The sequence below is a fragment of the Acanthochromis polyacanthus genome, chromosome 2 (genome assembly GCF_021347895.1).
Source record: "Acanthochromis polyacanthus isolate Apoly-LR-REF ecotype Palm Island chromosome 2, KAUST_Apoly_ChrSc, whole genome shotgun sequence".
In the NCBI taxonomy this organism is placed as follows: domain Eukaryota; kingdom Metazoa; phylum Chordata; class Actinopteri; family Pomacentridae; genus Acanthochromis; species Acanthochromis polyacanthus.
The window spans coordinates 9909116-9933046 of NC_067114.1; the positions used below are offsets into that span (position 1 = coordinate 9909116).

Consider the following 23931-nt stretch of genomic DNA (forward strand, 5'->3'; position numbering starts at 1 on the left):
CTGAAAGTTCTACCTTATAGGCAGGTGTCCTTAATACAAATTTTTTTCTCCGGTGAAGTTGTATCAAGATGGAATTCAAAAGAGTTGAGGTATCAGCTCTGGTGAAGATCTTTCAAGTCTTCACCATTCTTGAAAGATCACTGAAAGATCTTCACCATTCTTGAGCCTCTCCGTGACTCTGTGGACGGTCATCCGACTGATGTTCAGCTGCTTGGCTCTGTCAGACTTGTTGTGGCCAGCATGAAGGAGAGCAGATATCTCAACTCTTTTGACTTCCATCTTGATACAACTTCACCGGAGAAAAAATTGTATTAAGGACACCTGCCTATAAGGTAGAACTTTCAGTTTATTTAATGGAATTTTTCACTCCGACATGTAAACGTCTCTAAAGATCATGAAACCATGTAACAGAACTTTTGCAAAGCCCGGTATTTCACATACATGTGTGAAACATTACTTCTCCACCTTTGCCTTTCATATTCAGGTTGGTGGTTCTGTCCGTGGTTCTCTTTGGCCTTCCATATGGCTCAGACCAGTCCTGCTCTGTAACACTGGTGGACCATGGCCGAGGGTACCTGGGCATCCTGGTCAGCTGCCTCATATGTGAGAGCGCCATCATGTGGTTGAGCATGAGGGGCAGCATTCTGTACACGCAGCCCAGGGAAGCTGTGCAGTATGTCATCTATATACGGCTAGGTACGCCATCCTAGGGCATGTGCTTTTTTTTCCCTGTGAGCTTCTCTCTTGAACAGGATCACATTTTACTGTTCATTCAGATTGAAAGTGGTGGTTGTGAGGATTATTTGAGGTTAGATTTGATCAGTGTTTATATCGATCCAACAGATATTGATCATTATTCTCCTCACACCCTCTTTCTCTTTCCTTCTCTCTCCAGCTATTCTGTTGGTTGAGCTAGTCTATGCTATAGTAGGAATTGCCTGGCTCGTCCAGTATTACCAGCCGTGCTCTGATGTCACTGCCAAAAACTTGGCTTTGGGTGAGAATATAAAGGGGAATGTACATGGTGAATAAACATTTTAAAGGAAAAGGGATTTGGTGTGCTTGAATGTGAATAATTTTTGAATATTTTCGGCAGGAATTGTTGCATGCAACTGGCTAGTGATATTCAGCGTTTGCATCACGCTCATGTGCACCTTTGATCCTACGGGTCGGACTTTTGTCAAGCTGAAAGCAACCCGTCGGCGTCAGCGTAACCTCACTACATACACACTCAGGTATTAACTGGCACTCAGATTCTCGATTGCTCTCCCTCTGGGTCTTGTTTTGACTTGACACCAAACTTCTTGTGGGAAAAACAGCGAGTGCATATCTTACTGTTTTTTCCCACAAGTTCAGTCCTGATATTATTGTTTGTTTTGTTTGTTTTTTTGCCTTGACTAGACACAGGCTAGAGGAAGGCCAAGCCAGTAGCTGGAGCAGGAGACTAAAGTTCTTCATGTGCTGCACAAGAGCCCAAGATACACAATCAGTGAGTCACAACACACACTTGTCCATTTCCTCTTTTACGGTGAAAGAAAATGCATAAAGGAATACAACCAGAAATATGTCAAGCGTTACATCCAGTGAGGCAGTCATTTAAATAAGCACTGACTGGATTAATCAAGACTGGGATATGCAGTGGTGATTAGCTCAGCTACTTACCAGTGACATGCAGCATTTAATACAAAAATATAAATGGAAAATGAATTCATTTCAGACTGAATCAATTTACCGGCTGTCAGCAGAAAAGTAAAGCTCATGAAAGTTTAAACAAAAAAAAGCAATTCTGAAAAATTGTAGTCTGCTTTTAATTAAAGCGAGTATTAAGCAAGATATTGTGCCCTCAGTCAGTAGGTATAACTGCAGTGGACAGGATAGTTTGCCTCAAAATGTTGAACATCACTGTAGCCATGCTCAAACGTATGATGACTGGTGCTGTGCATTTGCTGTAATGCGCAAATAATGCGTCTTCTTTTTGGCAGGGGATATTGCTGGTGAATTTAAAAAGTCATTGCCTCACCATCATCAGGAAATCTGTGTTTCCTCATTTATGAGATTACAAAATTGCACTTGCGTTGGAGAGAAATGTCTGTCCAACCGTTCACTTTCTGCTGCTGACCCCGGGCAAGAACGTGGCGGCAGCAGACTCAGCAAGGCAGTCCAGACATCCTGCTCTCTGGCAATATTTTCCAGCTCTTTCTGGAAGACGTGCTTTTTGTCAGAGCATTGTCAGGCAGGATAAAATAATTAGTTTTCAAGTTTTCTGTCCTGGCACCCTACGTCTTTCTGGCCAGTAATGCCAGTCGTGTGAGGTCTGAGCTCAGCATTAGACAGTTTAAGCTTCACATGGTGATAACTTGTCTTTTGTTACTTTATATTGCTTAGTCTTAATTTGATTACTCCGCTTTATCATCTTGCTATTATATCTCCTCCTTTTATGTCCAGGATGCGTATTCAGAAGTGGCCAGCCTTTTTGCAGAGTTCTTCAGAGACCTGGACATTGTGCCTAGTGATATTATTGCTGGCCTGGTACTTCTACGCCAGAGACAAAGGTCTAAGAGATCTGCTATCCTGGACCAGGTATCGCTATCTGTTATAAAAAAAAATTAAAAAGCTAAAAATGTAGTTTTAAATGTATTTAAACTATATCATGTTTATATTTCTTTCTGCTCTTTTTGCTTTTTCATTTCTTTCAAAGGCCAACAATGACATTTTAGCCTTCTTATCAGGAATGCCTGTCACTCGAAACACTAGATATTTGGACCTTAAGAACTCGGTGAGTTTTTTCTGTGTGATTGTTTGACGCAACCAAGGTAGACTTACCCAGTACTAAACCACATGAGCAGTTGACTGTTGTGAAAGTGTAAAAGGGTCAGAATTGTAGTAATTAATGAAATACGGGGTTTCAATAGTGCAACATACATTTTAGCTAATTATTAATACATGTAGTCCTGTTCTAGTGAACCTCTAAGACAGAGAGCAAAATCATTTATAATTGGGCAACTAAAGATTTCACATTTTCTCCAGGAATTACAGACATTTCCGTAGGAATAAAGAGATATTGCAAAACATACATAAAATTAGAGAAGACTTATTCTCAGAATCTCTTAGAAAGCAGTTTTGTGTTTATTTCACACAGTACATCAGAAAACTGTATCACATCAAACAATTAGTCCCTTGAGATCTCCTTTTACAAAAGCAGTTTTTCTTCAGTGGTATATAGTATACACCGGGCTTTGCAAAAGTTCTGTTACACTTGTTGAGACATTCACGAAAATGAACACAAAGATTTTTTGCTGCAATAAGATAAAACTTTTGGGTGGCCACATTTCTGATTAATATTATCATTAACACATATATTGAAATATTTGGAAAATAAAAAAAATATCTTCTTGCACCAAAAAATCTTTGTGTTCATTTTGCGTGCATTTTGCAAGTGTAACAGAACTTTTGCAAAGCCCGGTATTTCTACTACTGGCGTGCATGTATGCACAAACATACCAATGACAAACACACAGCCATATCAGTATGTGTTCAACTGAAATAATATTTGAGGATTTGAATCATATCTCAAGATTTCTGAATGTGCTGTTCCTTTTATTACGAAGTTGCTCTAATGCGGGTGTGTTTGTCCGTCTGTCTGCCTGTTCCTCTCCCAGGCTGAGATGAACATGTACAAAGATGTGTGTTATTATATGCTCTTTGCCCTGGCTGCATATGGTTGGCCCATGTACCTGATGAGGAAGCCTGCCTGTGGGCTGTGCCGCCTCGCCAGCTCTTGCCCGTAAGCACTCAAACATACACCCGCACAGTTTTGATCTGTTTGGTTTTTGTGTCTCTTGAGCCTCTCCAGTGCAGATCAAATTTCACATGCGTCAACACTTGCCAAGTGGTAATCCACTGAGACAATACCACTCTGGTTAGACCCACTCACTAGCACATGCAATGTCGAATTAATCACATACTCATATCCAGATTGCCTGCACTGGGATGCTAATTTTATCTCTCTAATCTTACCGGTTTTCTGTGATTGTCTTGTGTCTGTTCTCCCTACTGTTTATTAAAAAAATCAACCATTGATCTGGTTTATTTTCTCTGCTTGTCCTACTGTTTTCTTGTTGTCTTCCTTTCTCCCCAGCTGTACGTCAGTGTCTGGCTCTCGGTTGTCTCAATCTGTGACAGTGGAGGAGGACAACTGTTGCGGCTGTAACGTCCTGGCCATACGTAGACACTTCCTGGACAGGGATCTCAAGCAGGTTCACATTGTCTACACATCCTGCCACGATGCTGTGAGTAATCCTACAACCGGCCAGCAAACAGTCAGAGGTGTTTGGGCTTTACTTCCTGAATAAAACAAAGGATGAGTGTTGTGGAGCAGTTTAACACTGTCAGGTTTTCTTTTTTTTATTGTTAAAAAAACATAATACCCTGTTGCGGTGAATTATTCTGCATATAAAGCCCCAGAGCCTTGTATAAAATTTCAGACTTTACATTGAGCTGGTGTACACAGCTACACATTCCCAAACTAGTAGCTAATTTGGTTTTAGTTTGTAATTCTGGCCATCATTAATATCTGTTTTGATAACACTTTGCTCAACAGTTTAGTTGCTGAGATATGGGGAGCCGAGCATGAGCTGTTTCCACATCCTCGGCAGTAAGTCTTCTCAGTAGGTGTTGAACTCCGTCAAGACTGCGCTTCGTCACAAGGTTCTGTTTATGACCGTCATGGAAAGAATTTTAAGGTGCAGCTGAAGAGGGAAGTGACCCTCGCTGGTGGCCTCAGGACTGAGCAGTACTGAGTTGTGTGAATGTTTTACTACCATCACAGTGACAAGGCGGCTTACTCAAAGTACATATTTGATCATTTGGTCTGAGATCCAACCTTGTGGAGGGAGGACACCAAACTTTTGCATTCGTGTCATGACAATTATGCAAAGTCTGCACTCACTATTCATGTGGACGGTACTCCGAGGGATGTTTTAACTCCAAACACTTTTGTTGTGAATTTGTCTTACAAAGCTGCTGTATGTTAAAGGGGAATTTTGTTTTTTTTCAACCTGGGGTCTGTTTCCATATGTAATTTCATACATGTGAGTGATGGAGAAATGAATTTTCTACATAGCTCCAGTATTTAGCCAGGCAGGCAGCTTAGCAGCTCAGCTAGCAGCTCGGCTCGCGAAAAGTATGGGGCAGCTGGCCCCCCCCCCGCGTCAAAGTCCGTCCTAACGTGCTTTTGCCCCACACTGACTGGCTCAGATAGTCTCAGTGAGTGTCTCACAACATACTAGAGATGAGAAGTGAACGAAAACCTCCACATTACCTGGCGATCGCGCTTTGTTGTGGTCTGTATCCAAATCTCAGGACGCTAGAAAGCAAATCTATTTCTGAAATCGCGCGAGAGCTCGCGCCAAAACACCGGTTTTATCGCCAGGTAATGTGGAGGTTTTCGTTCACTTCTCATCTCTAGTATGTTGTGGTACACTCATTGAGACTATCTGAGCCGGTCAGTGTGGGGCAAAAGTACGTTAGGGCGGACTTTGACGCAGGGGGGCCAGCTGCCCCATACTTTTCGCTAGCCGAGCTGCTAGCTGAGCTGCTAAGCTGCCTGCCTGGCTAAATACTGGAGCTATGTCGAAAATTCATTTCTCTATCACTCACATGTATGAAATTACATATGGAAACAGACCCCAGGTTGAAAAAAAACGAAGTTCCCCTTTAAGGCAGTTAAGTTGGTGCATAAAAATGACTGACTGGCATTATTGTCAACTTCAAAAAAATCACCCAGGTTAGCAAAAGATAACGTCAAAGTATTTTTAAAGACATGTTCCAACAACTTTTGAATTGCGGTAGTCAAGTCAAAATATTGGTAGCATATTTGTCATCCATTTACACTGGCACTGCTTTACACATCGGAGTTTTAAAAGTCAACATAATTTCCCTCCAGTTCAGCATATGTTTCTCAATTCTGACTCTATCTCTGAAAAAAATTAACAAGTTTTCTAAATATGTAGAAAAGTAATTTTCATAATAATAATAACAATTTTTTTACTTTTTTCTGCAGTCAAGCCTGCACTTGAGCCTCACAATGTCACTGATTTATAAAACAGAGCACTACTGGGAGAGGTTCACCAACACTGAGTTTCCATCTATAAATTCTTTGACTAGACTTTGCACTGTGCCAATTTGAGGAAGGTTTGGTGACAATGACTTTAGGAATGTTGGGTTGCTGGGTTGCAAGTGAAACTATGATGCACAGACCTTAGCCCTCTCCTCACATTTCCTGCTCCTCTCACCGTCTAACCAGTTTTTACTGTCTTCTCTGCTTCATTCTGATCTTCCATACAGGTTTATGAAACTCCATTTTTTGTGGCAGTTGATCACGCAAAAAAGAAAGTTGTCATCAGTATCAGAGGAACCCTTTCACCAAAGGTGATTTTTATGCTTCTTATGTTTTTATGATCCTATTTCTTCAGCTCTCTCAAAGTTTTAGCTGACCCTGCTGCCCTCAGTGCCTCACAACACCAACACCTCCAGAGCAGGTGAAGTTCTCATGGTTGAATGCAGTGTTCTCAAACTCCTACACTCTTCATGCATAGAGCAGAAACGTGACTGTCCACTTTCAGAGTTAAATGTCCCATCTACTTTTTCTTAACGTTAGCGTTTGAGAAAATTCCTGTAATGCTTTAAAACTGAACTGAACTAATAGCTGCGATTCATAATAGTTTTATAATGCAGGCAATTGGTCTTTTGAAAATAAGTAGTCATGTTGAGCTTTGCTCCCAAATAGTCCAAACACCCAATTTATCAATGTAATAAATCAGAATACTTCTGCTGTACATGTAAAGCAGGCCATTACAAATTCAGGTCAAAGATTAAAGAGACATGTATGAATATGTAAACCTAAGGGGACCTAATTAATATTGTAGCCTCTAAACTGAGTCAAACCAAACCTTGCATAATGACGCAAGAAGTGTTGCTCTGTACCTCACCAGATGTCCAGTGTAATCCCTGCCTTAGGAGGTAATGTGTTATTTCTTCAGTAATTCAAGAATGGTAGTGATGATTTCTGAAATGTAAAGTTTAAGTGCGTCTGGCATATTTCATCTCCATGAGCCTATAGAATTATTTTATGGTGTTAAAGCTCTTGGTAAATTAAAGCACAGTTATATAACAATTAATCACATTTTCAGTGGAAGTAATGAATGGTGTTTTTCATTCCAGTGCCTAGTCTTTTATCAGTCAGACATTCTTTTCATTTTCTGCATCTAAATCTTCCCCTCTTTCACTTTTACTCTCTGCTTTTGGCCGTCTTTGTAGAATTTTAATTTTCTTGTGTGTATTAGGACGCCTTGACTGATCTGACAGGAGACTCTGAGCGTTTGCCTGTGGAGGAGCAACATGGGACTTGGCTCGGCCACAAGGTCAGAGGCTAAATGACTCACCTGCAATACATACTCTCCACTGAATAGTCTCCTGAGATTTTTCAGCTTTAAGTGTCTCAGTTCTTTATAGTGCAGCTTCAACAAGTGACCTATATCACAGGTTCCAAAGGTCATTTCAGTTGTTAATAGTAGAATAATTACTGTGGCTATTTTAATAAGAGATTAATGACACAGACTTCCTGTCCGTATTTTGTTCTGTCACCATCCTCCCTCCACTGAATTGCTCTCTCTTTCTGTCCTCTCAGGGAATGGTTTACTCAGCAGAATACATTAAGAAGAAACTGGAGCAGGAAATGATCCTGTCACAAGCTTTTGGAAGAGACTTGGTACATGACTCAGTACACATGACTGTATAAAGAATGAAAGACTCAAGAATGAACCTTTTCTAGATTTTGCATTGACACCACTGTAATTCTTTATTCAAGGCTACACTAACTGTAACATTATATCACCATACACATAGCCTTCGTGTTTACAACGAGTTTGTTTTACAAACAGCAGTAAAAGCAGTTGGTTAAAGTGACTCTTCACTGTGGCTGGTAAAGTGTGCTGTTGTGAGTGTAATGACTCTGACTGTCTCTCACAGAACAAGGGCACCATGCACTATGGGCTGGTGATAGTCGGGCATTCCCTTGGTGCAGGCACTGCTGCTATCCTCTCCTTCCTGCTGAGACCTCAGTACCCTACACTTCACTGCTACTCTTATTCTCCACCCGGTGGCCTTCTTAGGTGAGTCACTCTGTATGTTTATACAATATACAGAAAACTACAAGAACATCAGTCTTGGAGTTTAAGTACTTTATGTTGAAAGTTATTAGAAGTCTGGTTAGCACACTGGCATCTAAATTCCAAGTTTATGTTTCTAAATTCCACACGTGTTTAACCCAAGGTCAGCAGTTTCATACCAGTCTGCTGCCATGGATTACATCCTGCTCAGCTCTGTTTACTTACAACCTGGACCTGTAAACCCTCAGTTTGCTCAGCACTGTAGTGAATTTTCAGTTGATCTGAAACGTTTCCTGCTCAAGTGTAAACGTGTTTGCACTTTAGATTAAACTTGACAATGCAAGAAATATGACACATTTTTATCCCACTTTAGTTTTGGATATGTGGCGTGGGCCATACTATGAAGGAAAAGAAATGGGTTAGTGAGGTACGTTGAGACTAAAGCCAGAGTTATCACTGTGACTGAGGTGGCTCTCAGCGAAACTGCACTGGAGGAGGTCATGTTCAGAGTTTCAGATTTAAATTGACTGTATAAAGTTCCGCCCTTACACCCATTCTGTTCCTGATGATGATACAGATTTTCAGTCTGCAAATATCTGCAAATCTGTTTAGCTGTGTGTTAGTAATGCCACTGAATGAAGCAGTTACAGTAGGCAAACTGTATGCATCGTGTTGCCAAAGGAACCCACATACATTCAGCTGGCGATTCAGAAAATGTATACCTGTGTTTTTATTCTTGGTCCCGATTTGCTGCCAAGTGCTGATGTCGCAGCAAACAGAGCACAGATTATAAAATTGATTTGTCTGTCAGTGTTTATCTCAGAATATTCAGTCAGTAGAAATAATTTGGCTTTGATTTGGCCAAAACTAAAGTGATTCCAATGGGACAGCGTCAGACCTAAATACACCTCTTGATTATCATTAATGTATGAAGTTTAAAGTTTGACAGCGCTAATGTGCAACAGTCTCATGAAAAATAAGCAGAGTCACTGAGTGGGAATAGAAATATATTAACTCAGATGATGAACAATTTCCTACCAGAACTCCTCTCTTGCATCGTTTGCAGTAATAGCAATTTTAACTGTAGTAATTTTTTATATTTCTCATAGCTCTCCATTATAATAACTGTTCCTCTTGACTGGGATAGGTGGCACACCAGTCCGTTTTGTGAGGAGGAAGAGTCAAGTGATGCGTCAAGTGTCCCCTTTTACGGGAACACACATCGAAACTTAGGAGAAAACTTGGGTTAACAAAGGAAGTTCAGAACCACCATCATGATAGCCATTATATCTGATTAGGTTTTTAGGTTTTATCAAGTCAGCTAAACTTGCTTTGAAGCACACTCCTCTGCCCACCCCAGTATGGCATAGTTTTAAGATTTTATTTTCTTAATGTGATCATCTCAGCAAAAGAACAACTTTAGTCCATAACAACACTACAAATTGCTAAAGTAGCTGATGTAGATTAACCCTAAAATATTTTTATAGTAATGAAAGTAATTGCAAATATGCATGCATCAGGGACACAGAGCCAACTGTATTTATTTGAATTTGCTACAAACACATTTTTTTTGTCAGAAAACATTTATTATATATTCTCCTATCAGTGTCTATCACACACTTAGTTCGCATTGTATGTTCATGAACAAACAAGGTGTTAATTTACCTGAACAATAAAGTTTATTTTTAATCTAGTGATTCACAGTGTTCACAGTGTACCAGCATTTTTTTCTGCCTGCGCTTGAACATCGTCCATCTCCCTGCCATACAGCATGATGCAGTGTTAGCCGTGTTAGTTATGCAAATTATGCTGAGAGAGAGTTTGCACCAAGAGGTGACTATATGCTGCAGTGCACCTTTGATATTTCAACAAAGCCTTGATAAGGTAATTGTTATACTTTGGTCAGAAGATACAAGATGGGTGAAAAAAATAAAGAAAAGATTATTAGCATTAGTTATAGAGTATACGTTTATAATATGCTGAAAGTTCATCTGTTTTACAAATATTACTGTTTATTTTAAATTAATGTCTCTAACCTACAGCAGTGGATGACTCAGAGACCACTAACAAGTAGCATCCTTTATGTGAATGTTCCAACAAGTTCTATATGACAAGACACAATATTCTTATAAAAACTACCATTCCCTTATGGGCACCCACAAGCTCCTTTTTCAGAAAACATCCTGCTCTCTTGAATGACTGACAGGTGTGTAGGAGAAATGTGTGACTTGAAAACAACAGGAAGATCTCCCCCACACTGTTTCACTTACTGTTGACATATCTGACCTTCAATGTCTGTCTGTCTGTCTGTATATATATATAAAATAAGCATTGTAATTGAGTAAATGTTTCAGCAGTATGCAGAGGGTCTTCTCAATTTTTTCTCAGAATACATACTGACTGGAACAAATAAATGTAAACTTTAACCTTCCTGCATTAATGACACAACTGAATAGTGTATGAATGCTTCTAATTAGCCATTACATTCCCCTTAATTGACTGTACAGATGTAGCATTGCATGGTTGCTCCTGCAGTTTCGTTTAAGCCACATGCCGACTGTGCTGTACAGCTGCAAATTCTATTCATCAGACCAAGCCGCCCTTTTCCTGTCATTAATGGTTGTACAGTATAAAAAACAAGTTGGATGTTTTTTTGTTACCAAACTCTCCTGCATGGTGCTGTTTCCTCATGTTCTATAGGCTCCTCAAAATCTCCAGTATACACCATCAAGACTAATTACCAACATAAAAAATGCTTTGATGAGTACATTCATTATACACCTGTGTTATTCGCCCTATTCCAAAAGCAGCAATGCTTAACTCCCTTTTCCAGGCACCGTTGGTCATGTCCTTTTTAAAATCTTTGAGATCACGCTCACATTTTTTGGTGAGCTGGTCACATGCAAATTTAATTGAGAAATGGAGTAGCTGTTGGATTTGTGTGTTTAAATACTGAATGACACATCAGGAAACAGGAAGGTTGTGTCCACTTTTTCTGTTTCTCTGTATATTATCTGTTCTGTCTTTACTGTCACTACTGCTATCAATCAAAAGAATGAATGTGCTCAAGTTGGAAAACCTTTGTGTAGATGTGGTCATATAAATATATTCATCCAGCATTTACTGTAGGATAGTGATCAGTGTGTGTGCTATTATTTGCAAAAAGCTGCTGTATGTTTGTTTGAAATTAAAGTTAGAAATGATCGCAGACATGGTTTACATTGTTACTCTCTGCGTTTATGGTTTACATAATTTTTTTGTATCTACCCAGTGAGGATGCCATGGAGTACTCCAAAGAGTTCGTCACATCCGTGGTATTAGGAAAAGACCTGGTGCCAAGGTATCTCTTCTATAGTATTTAGTATGCCGAGGTTAATTTCATTTTTCTACAGTCTTATCACAGCAGCTTTTGGTCTCTCCTAGGCTGGGCCTGTCACAACTGGAGGGTTTCCGACGCCACCTTCTGGAAGTCTTACAAAAAAGTAACAAGCCAAAGGTGACTTAAACTCATGCTACTACAGAAGATGACAGACAGATCTGTACACCATTTGTACTATTAAAGGAGGAAAAAAAACATTTGATGGTGTGTTGCCAGCAACCTGCTGTGTGTTTTATCGACTGTTGACAAAAAACACAGCCCTGCTGTTCAAATATTAATGAATCATTAAATAGTAATCACATTCAAACCATATTTGCATTTGTATCCATCCAAAACAGCAGCTCTTTGTTTTGCGTTGATAAAATAAACGGCAGTTTTACTCACAACCTCTCCCAACACCAGTCATCTTTGCTGTAATGAACACATCATGTAGTGAAACCCTGACTGACCATTGCAGGAAAAACTTACAATATACAGAAGATAAATTTAGATTCAAATGTTTAAGTTACATAACAACAATACATTTTTTTCTTCACAGTGGAGGATCATTGCGGGAGGCACGAAATGCATTCCAAAGTCAGAACTTCCACTAGAGGATGATGATCCTCAGTCTCAGCCGGCAGCACCCCCCAGCAGTCGCCTGTGGCTACATCCCAGTGACCTCAGCATTGCCCTATCAGCCTCCACACCCCTCTTCCCTCCTGGCAGGATCATCCACGTGGTGCACAACCATCCTCCAGAGACATGGTAGGGAAACGGACTTGAAAGCTGTGGGTAGATTATAGCAATAAAATCCAAACGTGCTCTTTTCAACTGCTGTCTTTACAAGTCAGTTCATGGTGTTGCTGCTTAAAGCTGGTCTTTCAACAAAATAGAACTTTTTCCGTTTTGTTATGTCTGATAAACAAATTAAAAGAGCATGGTATTCAAGCTATAGTATTTCTTCCTTTTTCTTTTCCCATATTTATTTTTGTTCCTCTTTTTATTGCACTGCTTACTAAAACTTGTTCAAAGGTGCTATACAAATAAAACTTCCCTGCATAATATTGAGATATTCTACAATTCACCATTTTGGCTTTTGATCGAAACTTTAGTCTATCTTTAATTCTAAAGACTCATTTGTGAAGTGCATCACATAGATACATGTTGTACGTACATACTCGTATACATGTAGGGTATTTTGAGTAAAAGATACTGAGGCAAATTACCGTGTGTATTCACCTTATTTCACCGTAATTAACAAGAGTGTTGTTCTCTGTGCCCCTGCAGCTGTGGCCAGGAAGAGCCGACCTATTCAGCTCTGTGGGGGGACAACAAGGCCTTCAATGAGGTCATAATATCACCCGCCATGCTTAACGAGCACATGCCCCACATGGTGATGGAGGGCCTCAACAAGGTTTGTTTCATCTGTGTGCATGGAAATGGATTTTATAAGGGCGAGGGCAAAAAATGCCTTTTGTTCTTGATTTCCAACAATGAGTGACTGAATTAATGGATGGATAGTATGTGTGAATTACAACTAACTATCAAATTCTGATGCATATGTGCAATAACTGTAGCCTAGCCGCGCTAGACAACCCACGGCAACGAATTTAATTCTCTGCCAGGGTGGGTCTAGTTACCCTCCATAAGGCTCGAGGCTGGATGCTCCTAAAACTGGCCGGACGAATCACCATGAAGTGTAGAGTCAGAAGGCGGGCGTAACGAAGTGACGACAGAGGCGCGACGATTCTGACAGAAACAACCGGAAACAACTAGCCTAGCCGCGCTAGACAACCCACGGCAACGAATTTAATTCTCTGCCAGGGTCGACAACAAAAACGACAACAGTCGTTGAGCTCCATTAGCACCGACTCTGAATAATCTTTATGTTAACATGTCTGTAATATACTTGAGCTTCACCCATTGACTGTATAAATAAGGCTTCACCGAACTACCGCATCCTCTGATTTCCGGCGCTCTAGGAGCCTATTCGTTGTGCTGATTGGTTGTATACCTACCCAATTGCTGCAGAGGGATTTGATAGACGACCTTTTAGCCCGCCTCCCTCCCTGTCGAGCTTCCTTAGACCCTTGTGCCTTCAGAACATGGGTCTAGCAGGGCTAGGCTACAGTAACTGTTCATAAAGGGTGAAATCACTCTTTTCATGTAACATGTTATGATTAGACATTAGACATTTTTGACACAGAGAATAGAGGCCAGATGCTGAATGTAATATAGTGTTTCTGATAATATAGTCCATCCCAGTAAAAGCTTACACAAACTGGGATTTAACAAAGTTACAGATCCTGTCTCTACTGTGTTGCCATAGAATCTACCTTTTTATATTCATCTTGAGAGACTAATTGATTTGAGTAGAGCAGTGTAAAAATACAGAAAACCTACCAATACCAACATCTACAGTCATAAAAAGGCAAATGTTTCAAAAAAATATGTTTTTTAATAAAATATATACTACAACATTTAGTAGTTATCAGGCCACATCAAAATATACATTTTTATATTTATCTTTTTTTCCACAGAATTTGTTCAAGTCATTAAATCTTGCCAAGAATTTTCACAGTTACAGAAAAAAGTCATGTGAAGATGAGTTGTAGCAATCAAATGGAGAAATGTCATATGTATTAGTAGCTGTGATTAAAAATGTAAAAACTGACAATCACAAAGAATTACATAAGTATTCATAATTCAGTGCTGTTCAGTGCTAAAGTTCAAAATTTCTTTAGAGGCATTTTGAAAGATTTAATGTGACTCCGTTGTTAATTTATGCATGTGACCCATCATTAACCCACAACTTACAACACTTTTTGTTTTTTCCACATTGCTCCTGTCTCAAAGCATGGGAACTGCTCACTCGTGGTCGGTTTCGTGGTCTTCTTTGGTCTTTATGAGTGTATTCCTCGTGGACGCTGACCATCTGTTTTGATAACAGGGTATTATGGCGTGACTTTGCATGTAAAGGATCCACTTTTGGGGCTTGCACTTTCTCGTGGATGCAGAGTTCATGTTGTATGTTTGTTCATGTTTGTATACGGTGTGTTTTCACTTGGGTTTGCCTCTGGATGGATGTTTCTGTTTGTTCTGTGTGTGTGTGTGTGTGTGTGTATGTGTGTATGAACTGTGTGTTTTTGTGTGCTGTGCCTAGTATGTAGTATGATACCTCTGGTGTTTCTGCAGGTACTGGAACCATTTTGTCCCCTGTCTGAGCAGGAAAACGTGGAACCAGAGGAACTGGGAGTCAGTCTACCTACGAGCAGTACCACTGTGTTTTTTACCTCAGAAAGTGAATTAAACTGTAGTTCTCTTCCTTCTGATTCTTCATCTACCACCCACAAAGACCTGCCATGCACTGATTCCCTCACACAGACCGAGGCTGTCCCTGTTCCTCTGACTGTCGTTGCTTCTCCTTCTTTTTCAGATGCTGAGTCTGTTCTTCCTCCTCCTCCTCCTCTGTCAGACTGTACTACCCCTCAGCCTTGCTTGGTGTCTGTCCCTCCGCTTTCTAACAGCCTTTTGAGCCCTCATGCAGAAGCACTTCCGGCTGAAGATGATTCAGGCGTTTCACCACAACCCCAATCAGAACCACCAATCTCTCACCCTTGTGAGGATGTGATTGCTGCTCCTCTTTCTGAAATCCTTTCTGATGAGTCTAACTGTGCTCAGATAGAAAATCCTTCTCTCAAGATAGTAGCATCACATAGCTCTTTGCAAAATAATGAGGACAGTAGTTTACAGGAGCTTAACAGCCTTCCTGAGTCTGATGTATAAAGTTGATCACGCTCAGTATTAGACTCAGCCTGTGGACAGCACAATTGTCAGTAAAATAGTTCACGGCGATCCTACGATGGTGTAACGTCATACACATAAAATTCAATATCGAAGACATTTTGTCTGATGTGAAACTCTAAATTTGATGCCAATCTTTGCATGAATGCCATCTTAAAAGCCTGTTACCAACAGTTAAATGTCAGTATAGAGGAAGTGGAGCGACCCTGCCATTTTTTCCAGTTAACTAAGCCACAAAAGACCAGGATGCTAGGCAACTCAACTGGTATAGCAGTTGGGAAAAAGTGGTAAAAGTCCACTCTTGCCATTCCAGCTGGCATAATTGTGCTTTCCACTTACACATAAAGGACTGACTGAATGCAACAAGTCCAGGCGCGCACAGTGGAAGCCATCGAATAGTGCCTGAGGGAAAGCAGGGAGAGTGAAACTTAGTAAATGTGAGCAAAATAAGTTCAGTCGGTGAATTTTTATACACAACTGTAAGAGAACTATTAACAGTAAATTGCTTCAGGAGCATTACAGGTTAATGGTGTAAATAACAATACGGGAGTCTGTAAATCACTTTTACATTCCTACATGATGACACCAAACTCACCTGCTCTCTTCCTCTTAATGAGATTCATCATCCAGCTTTCCGTAAATCAACCCTTCGTTCTTTTCCATTCCTCTCAGCAGCAGTACGTTTGGTCAAGTGCTTTGGCTTAAACTTTCTGACCCTATTCCTCAACCTAACAAGTTTTCTTTGTATTCACAAAGTTTCCATGGTAACCAAATTTCTTCCACATTAACTGCTCTTTCTTCCTTCTTGGCTGGGTTTTTCAGTAGCTGCAGCTCTTCTTTCTGGATTTCTGTCCCTCTTTTTGGTTTTTCAAAGCGCAAATTCAGCTTTTCCGCAGTTGTAATCCCCTGAGCAAACTGTCAATAACTCTTCAGCAGCAGATGAAGTAACGAGGGGGAGCAAATGTGTAAATATGGAGTACTCTGCTCAGCTGCAAAATTGCTGCTCACAGCATCTAATTTTCTCTTGTTAGTGACTTGATACAGTGGAGGGCTTTCAGTAACAGCATTCTGAAAACCGGAAATATATTTTATGTCTTCTACCATACACCTTATAATAATGTCTTTAAGTCTGTTCTAATGAATTCTATATGTAATGTAAATATGTGATTATTGAAAATGCAGTACATTATTGCTTAAATCCAAATTCCAAGTATAAAGTTATATTTATATATTTTTTGTGATCATTTGTTGGTCAATGTGCCTACTTGGTGATATGTTTGATATTGTTGGTGCCTGATATGTGCCACAGTTTATCACTTGCACCAGTCTTGTCCTAATGTATCATTGGTCACACTCACCCAAGTAACAAAAGCACGTTTTCATTTGTGCCCATAACCATCCGCACAACCCAGACATAACAAACATGTTTGTTTAATGCCATTTTTAACATGCTGAACCTGTCTGTAAATTTTCTGTCTTTATTTTGCAATTTATCAACTCATTGTCACATGTTATGTTTTTTATGTCAGTGTTCATGTCTTCTCACTGTTCCGTTTGTTTTCATAACATGTTCTGTTTTACGTCATTAAAATTTAAGCAAATATATGTAAATGTGTGCTGATGTGATTTGCCATAAGTTTTTTTTTTTCTGTTGACATTCATATCTGTTAACATAACACACTTCATATTTTGTGAGAAAGGGGTTTTGTAGGATTTTAAAAAAAAAATTTTTGTAGTTTGTTATTCCTTATAAGCGTTATGTGGGTCTTGAATGGTTCTTGTTCAGGCGTAGTGGCTCTGATGTGGGCGTTTAATTCCATTTGCTCACCTTTAGACTGCACTTACATTCATCTGGCATATACTACATTTTCTACACTATATCATTAGATGTAGTCATACTGTACGTGCTGTTAAATATAGCTGGGCTGGTTCCTTTGATAATGTCACTGAAAACTAATATATTCCTACTAAAGGTGACCTATTACACAGGGGAATACTTTTTCAGTACCTTTGAGTTGCATTGGATATTTTAACTGATTCTGAAGGAGTTTTAGGCGCTGATTTCAAATCTGAAATTAATTTTTCTCTACAAGCTCTAGTTTGTATGCAATTTGAGGTTAATGAAATTGTACAAATGTGAACTTGCGTAAACCTCTTCCCCAGGCTGAACTGAATGATTTAGTGCGGGATTTAGGTCTTTCAAAGAAAGCAGCAGAGCTTTTGGCATCAAGATTACAAGGCAGAAACCTTGTTGATCACTCTGTTAAAGTATATTTCAGAAAGCGTGACCAGCTTTTTGTGACCTTCTTTTCAGAAGACAGTTTTTTTTTACTGCCATGACATCCCAGGGCTTCTCAAAGAACTGGGTGTGCCTCACTATAGTCCTGCTGAATGGAGACTCTTTTTAGACAGTTCAAAACGCAGTCTAAAGTGTGTTCTTTTATGTTAAAAAATAAATAAAAATGTCAAATTGCATAAAATCTGTAGCTTGCAGACAAAAACCGACTTCAGATTTGAAATCGGCACACTCAAATTGACTATAGAAAAGTCTTTTTTTAAATGCAACAAAATGAGTGTTCCCCAGTGTTATTTATTGTGCTTGTTCCAGGTAAATATCAGTAGTCTGTATGGTTTATTGCTGATTGTGTGTGTGTTGATGGTGCAGTCCCAAACTTGTAATGGCTACACACTGATCTACTGATTTGCCTAAGCCTTCTCTGTTATTACAACCTGCTGGCAAAGAGGAGAAATATCATTTTTAACATGTTTCTGTCTTGTGTCGGTAACATGCAACATATTTGCATTCAGTTTTATAAAAGCAATTAAAAAATATTCAAATGAACAAAGTTAATAGGCATCTATATTTATTTTATCTGTGAAAGTAAGCTTTTTTTTGGTTTAGTGATTTAGAAGAGTTGTAACTATATGGATGGCAAATAATTTTTTCAGTTAGAGCTGAGCTCGTGTATCATTCTGTATGTTAATTCTTAGCCCTAATGCACGTCCTCTTTGCTCTCATCGTGCATTTATCTGCCAAGTCATGCATCTGTGTGTACCTTTGTGCTTGTGACAGGTTCTGGAGAACTATAACAAAGGGAAAACTGCTCTGCTGTCAGCAGCCAAGATCATGGTGAGCCCTACAGAAGTGGACTTGAACCCAGAGACCATGTTCGTGGATACATCAACAACCTCTCAGCAGCCGACGCCTACAGCCCACCACCGCAGGAACAGTAGTGTTCGGTTAGTACAGCAGGCACCGCTGTGGGTGTGTTGGAGCCTAAAAGAATATATAAAAGAGCTTGATCCTCTGTATATTCAGTTTCCCCTTTAACTCAGTGTGTAATGAAGTGATGCTCATCCTAATCCTAATATTTGGGGCATGTTTAAATAAACTATATAGCCAGTACTAAAAAAAAATACTACTGCTACTAACTACTACTCTATTGTTTTCTCAAAATCATCATTTCTGTCTGTTCTGTTTTGTTAAAAAAAAACAAGACAAAAACCATTGTCACGGTAAGCAAAGCATGCTAATACTAATTTTGCATAATCTGCTCCCTTCTCTCATGCACGCATGCACGCTGTCTGACCACAAGAGCTGTTGAAACGTATGGTAGTATTCAGTTTCCACCTTGCCCTCTCTGGTTTAACCCCTGTCTACAGTCAGTGTGAAATCCTGGTGGTGATGGTTCAATTATGATATTAGCTCTCCTGTATTAGATGCTAATACAAGAGTGTACATGCACTAGGACACACTCCTGGCCTCCCAGTCTTTTCCTCTCCCTGTTCTTTCTTCCATCTATGTAATATTTTGCACTGTTTGTCTAGTTTGTAGTATTTAGATATAGTTTGAGTACTAACACGTCCCATTTTTCTCCTGTTTAACTCCCCAGAAGTTGTTTTGACCCATTTTTTATGTCTGTCTTGTGTTTTGGATCCCCTCCCCTCTCCTTTCCCTATTGCTACTCTCCAACCCATTCCTCTCCTCTCCTCTAGTTCGTGTGCCCAGTCTGAAATATCTCTGGACGGTTTCTCTGAGTGCCCTCCTCCCCCAGTGCCTGTAGTGCTGCGTGGAGCGCGGGAGCGCCTGGCAGTGGAGCTGAGGGACCGCAAAGCACCGCTGGCCGTCATGGAGAGCCTCTCAGACGCCGAGTCTCTCTACAGTCTGGATTCCCGACGCTCCTCAGCTGCGTTAAGGGGTTCGCCAATGCTGGGTAGCCTCCCATTCCCTTTGGATGCCCCGATCCCAGAGGAGAACCCGTCTCTCAGCTCTCGCACTGAACTGCTGGCTGCGGATTGCCTCTGCCAGGAAACACCAGAACACCTTGGTGAGGTTGGGCCCTTCTTTACCCCACTGGAATCCAGATCCACCCCAGATTACCCCATGCGCTTGTCTCCTGCCACGCCTCGCTATAGTGAACACCATTCCCCAGCTCTTCTCAGCAAGAGTGTCGTGGCTCAGAGTTTCAAGCCAGAGCCTAACACCACCCCAAAAATGCTTCCTGAGGGGGATCACCAACAGATGCCCGGTGTCTACAGTCCAGGGAGCACTCCTATTGCTCCCCTAAGCCCACAGATTGGTTCTAGACCAATGGATGGAGAAAAGGAAGACTGGGAGCTGGACACAGCAGAGAAACAGTTAGGTGCAGAGACAACAGCTGCTACTCCTCCACCCCAACTATCCAATGGAAACCCCAGCCAGGCAGTGCTGGAGTTCGCCCAGTACTTAGACTCTCTATTCAGGCTGGACGGCAGCAGTTCACCGCCTCTGGAGCTGTCCGACGGGGAGTCGGAGTCTGGCAGAGGCTCCTTTGGGCAGGGTGAGTGCCTCGGAGATGGACAGCAGTTGGACGACAAACAGCTTCTGGCCAGAGCAACACTAGAGCCTAATCTAGTCCCCAAGCCCCCACGCACTTTTGCTGGATCTGCCGACCCCTCTTCGGGCATATCTTTGTCACCTTCCTTCCCTCTCTCATCGTCTGAGGAGCTCAATGACCTCTCCCCCAGTGAGGGTGCCCCGCCAGCCATACACACCCTACGAACATCTTCTCCTTGCCACTGTCCTGAGGAGAACACACTATCGTCTATGGTGTAGTGTCCTCTGACGGCTCCAATCTACTTTGCTCTAAATCGCGAGGTGCAGTCATCCAAATTTTAAAACATATCACAGTACATGCATGCAGTGGAATGCAGTCACTCATCAGAGATCCAGTGACAGAACCTGACTGACCAACTCACAAACTTTACTCATTCTTCAGGTGTCCCCTTTGAACTCTGTTTATAGCATTTTCACACTATTGCAATGACTAAGAAAAAAAAAGATACCTCTCTCTGCATGCCAGGGGGCTGTGCTGCTTTTGGGTGAGTATAAATAACTGTAGCTTCACAATGCCATTCCAAAACAATGTTGTCTCACCCACGTGGGGACGCGTCCGCATTACATCGATTCCCTGACTTGACAAAATCAAAGGGAGAATATTAAACTGAGCAGGGATTCGAAAACTAACACTGTAGAAGAGGTTAGCATAGGCACATCATCTGGGTTGATGTACGACTTCCTGCACCCTCAGCAGCTCCGGAAATTTGTCCAGCTTTTGTTTTATTTTTTTAAATCAGGAATGTGAAGATGGACATATTTGTTAATAAACAGATGCGAGAAGACATTAAGAAACGTTCCTCAGGTCTACAAAGAATCGACTTTGAGAAAGAGAGTAAGTGTGTTACATTGGTGAGAATCCATGTGTCTTAAACATTTAGTGATTGTGACAAAGTTATTACAGATGCCTATGGATGTTTTTGAGTCTTTTGGTTACTCTTTATAGTGCATGAAGACTTTTTTTTTTTAATTTATTTATTCTTGAAGAGAAATTGTCACTAAGCCACTTAGACTGACATTTGGTTACTCTTGCACACATCATATTGCTCAACTTACCCCCTTTGCCAAAAGAATTAATACATTGTCTTGCCAAATGTATTTATGAGATGTAATTTTGTATATGTATATGGATATTGCTTTATTTAAACACAAGCTAAGTTCATGATCTCCTTCCCTAGCCATTCTGTTGGTTCCCATGTAGACTGTTACACAGCAACGCCACAGAACAGATGTCATCGTGACACGAAAACACTGCCATGGCTTTCATTTCAAAAACAACCTCTGCTCATTGGGTTTTAACAAATAACAAACTTGATAGTAGTTGTTCTACTCAGATATACTGTACATTTCCTCTTTGGAGAGCTCTTAGCAATGTGCCAGGTCAGAACTTGCATGTTTTATGCATTTCAGAGTAGCATGGCTGGTATAGAACAAATCTTGTCATTAAGCCACTGTTAAAAAAAAAAAAGAATAAGTTGTAAACATGTCCAGAAATGATCATCGTATATAAACTCAACCTTTTTGAGAGGCTCATTAAGATGCCCAGGTCACCAGACAGGACCAAACTACGTATCCTTAAGGTGTCCCAGGATGTCATTTCTCTCGTTCTGAAGGTGCTCTCGGTCGTTTTGGACGTCGAGGTGTTGCTTCCCTTTAATCTGGTTCATCTCAGATATCCTTGAGGTTGGACTGAAGGAATAAACGGGCTCGAACATTACACATGCCGGTTCTGAAATACCGTACGTGGCATACAATCTTCCATATCACTCTGGGTGTAACAGGTGGCTCACAATTTGCATTATTTATTATGGTTAATGTTGTTCTCACTTTTATTGCTATATTTTATGGTATTATTATCCTTATTGCTCTTGCAACAGATTGGTTTGATGTCAGTGGTTTTTATCTCAGTTTTTAGGACAGTGCGGGGAACTTTTGAAACTTTCCCAAATGTAAGGAGTTCTGTATTTCAGCTTTTTTTCTGTCCGAGTGGAAAAGTATTTGACATTCTGCCATGGCATGGTGACAATATGCCTTTTTTTTTTAATTTACAAACGTGTCATAGCGGTGAGACATGCTGCGGAGTGACAGCCTTCTCACGGAGACCTTTGGTGCAGCGCCACCACCAAGCCTGGAGTCACCACAGCGATCTGCACAGTCTCTCTAATTGGAATAAGATTTGCCGTGGTTACTCACAGCAGACAGTTCCAGCCAGTTTACAGTCTGACACTACTCAAACCATGCTGCCAGTCCCAGTAAATACGCTGAGATTGAGCCAGTAATTTCCTGCATTCAGTAGCTTTGCTTGCAGTTGGTCACACACGAACCAAATACTTTCCACCACGATGTGTACAGCACCATCTTCTATGTGTAATTATTTATGCAGATGTCTAAAAAAAATTATTTCCAATAGAGTCATGTAGAAAACAACTATATAACAATAAGGAGATAATGACTATATTAAAAGATATCAGTATTGACATATAGAAAAGAAAATATTTCATCTGAGAGTTATTTATTCAAACTATTGGCAGGTTTACAAATTGGTCTATACTGAAAGAAATAATTCAACTATGTCTTGTCCATGTTTACCTGGTTTGCTTCCTCTCCTTTCCTGCCCCACAATGAGAATGTATTTAATCCCTCTCCCTCACTGCCCTGCCTGTAATGGAATAAACTACAAACTATGGAATAAAAAACTATGAATTTCTGTCAACTTTCTCATTAAGTGCTGCAGAGTATAATCCAAGTCTAAATGTCTAATTTCTGAATGCTTGTTTTGAAGGTTGTGCTGAGTTTCTCCTGAAAGCTGCTCTACATTTGTGGCACATTTAACAAATTACTTTCAATGCCTGAATAAACACAGCGGGACAGTACATAAGAGCAGATTGGAGCCAAATTACTCACTCTGCGAAGGTTTGCGCTCAGGTTTGATGTAAAGAGTGCGTCATCAGTTTCAGAACTGCTGACTGCAGATATAGTCTGAGCAAAGATGGGGAGAGTTGTTTGAGCTATTTTAAGCCCAAGTGTAGGTGCGCTGCATTATGAGTGTACAGCAGGTCTGATAGAAACGAGCCTTATGGAGGTGCCGTGGGTCAAATGAGGCGGCATAGATGAGACGTGTCGGTTTGGTAGTAGAACTACTGAGTTTGCAATTCGCTGCACTGAGGAAGATCTCTTGTACATGTAAGATAAACAGCCAACGCAAATATGCAGCAAGAACTCGTCAGTAACCTGTGAGATTTTTATAAAACATAACTAGCAGTGTTGGGTTTATTAACTCCATAACTGATATGAGGCTGTTTGTGTAATCTGTGGTCGCTGCCCAGTTCAAGATGAAGCAGATCAGTCAGATGTCAGTTTTAAATTAAAAAAAACATCTTCTGCATCCTGCTGTGATTTCTGTTGTGTGTTTCACTGCAGATTTGGTGTAATTTATTCTTAACGGTCTCAGACTTGCTCTTATTCTGGTAAATAATTAATTTTAAGTCAGTGCTGTTTTTACTGCATTGCCATTTCTTTTTTGTAAAACTTTTCTCAGTGTGTCTAAATGAACGCAGTGACCTCTTTTATGTAAGTCCCACTACATTGTTTCCATTTTGATATTACCTAATATATTCTAGAGTGCAATCCTAATACCCATACTTGCTCTATTTGTGAGTGGCCAAGTGCCTACTTGTGTGACGCATTTCTGAGTATTTCCCCAATGTAGAGTGAGCATCAAC

At 40.4% G+C, this 23931-nt stretch overlaps 1 protein-coding gene and 1 long non-coding RNA gene across 3 annotated transcripts in view; one reads left to right on the top strand and one right to left on the bottom strand.

The window, feature by feature from the left end:
* Positions 1–22916, top strand: part of dagla (diacylglycerol lipase, alpha) — a 40047-nt gene extending 17131 nt beyond the window's left edge. The window contains exons 3-21 of one of the 2 annotated variants that reach the window (XM_022194737.2): positions 485–696; positions 896–997; positions 1097–1235; positions 1402–1489; positions 2446–2580; positions 2699–2776; positions 3660–3784; positions 4139–4289; positions 6346–6429; positions 7344–7421; positions 7688–7768; positions 8029–8171; positions 11440–11508; positions 11592–11664; positions 12086–12294; positions 12817–12943; positions 18407–18573; positions 18832–18849; positions 19330–22916. In XM_022194737.2, the coding sequence (XP_022050429.1) occupies positions 485–696; positions 896–997; positions 1097–1235; positions 1402–1489; positions 2446–2580; positions 2699–2776; positions 3660–3784; positions 4139–4289; positions 6346–6429; positions 7344–7421; positions 7688–7768; positions 8029–8171; positions 11440–11508; positions 11592–11664; positions 12086–12294; positions 12817–12943; positions 18407–18573; positions 18832–18849; positions 19330–20428 (3178 nt within the window). In that variant the 3' untranslated portion in view covers positions 20429–22916. The remainder of the gene's footprint in view (positions 1–484; positions 697–895; positions 998–1096; positions 1236–1401; positions 1490–2445; positions 2581–2698; positions 2777–3659; positions 3785–4138; positions 4290–6345; positions 6430–7343; positions 7422–7687; positions 7769–8028; positions 8172–11439; positions 11509–11591; positions 11665–12085; positions 12295–12816; positions 12944–18406; positions 18574–18831; positions 18850–19329) is intronic. The other variant, XM_022194738.2, reaches the window with a different exon arrangement.
* On the bottom strand, positions 9685–16060 carry LOC127532988 (uncharacterized). The gene is made up of 3 exons (XR_007940597.1): positions 15929–16060; positions 15673–15735; positions 9685–12315 (listed from the first exon to the last, which is right to left on the bottom strand). It is a non-coding gene; the product is annotated as an uncharacterized LOC127532988 (long non-coding RNA).
* Positions 22917–23931: the final 1015 nt, after the last annotated feature.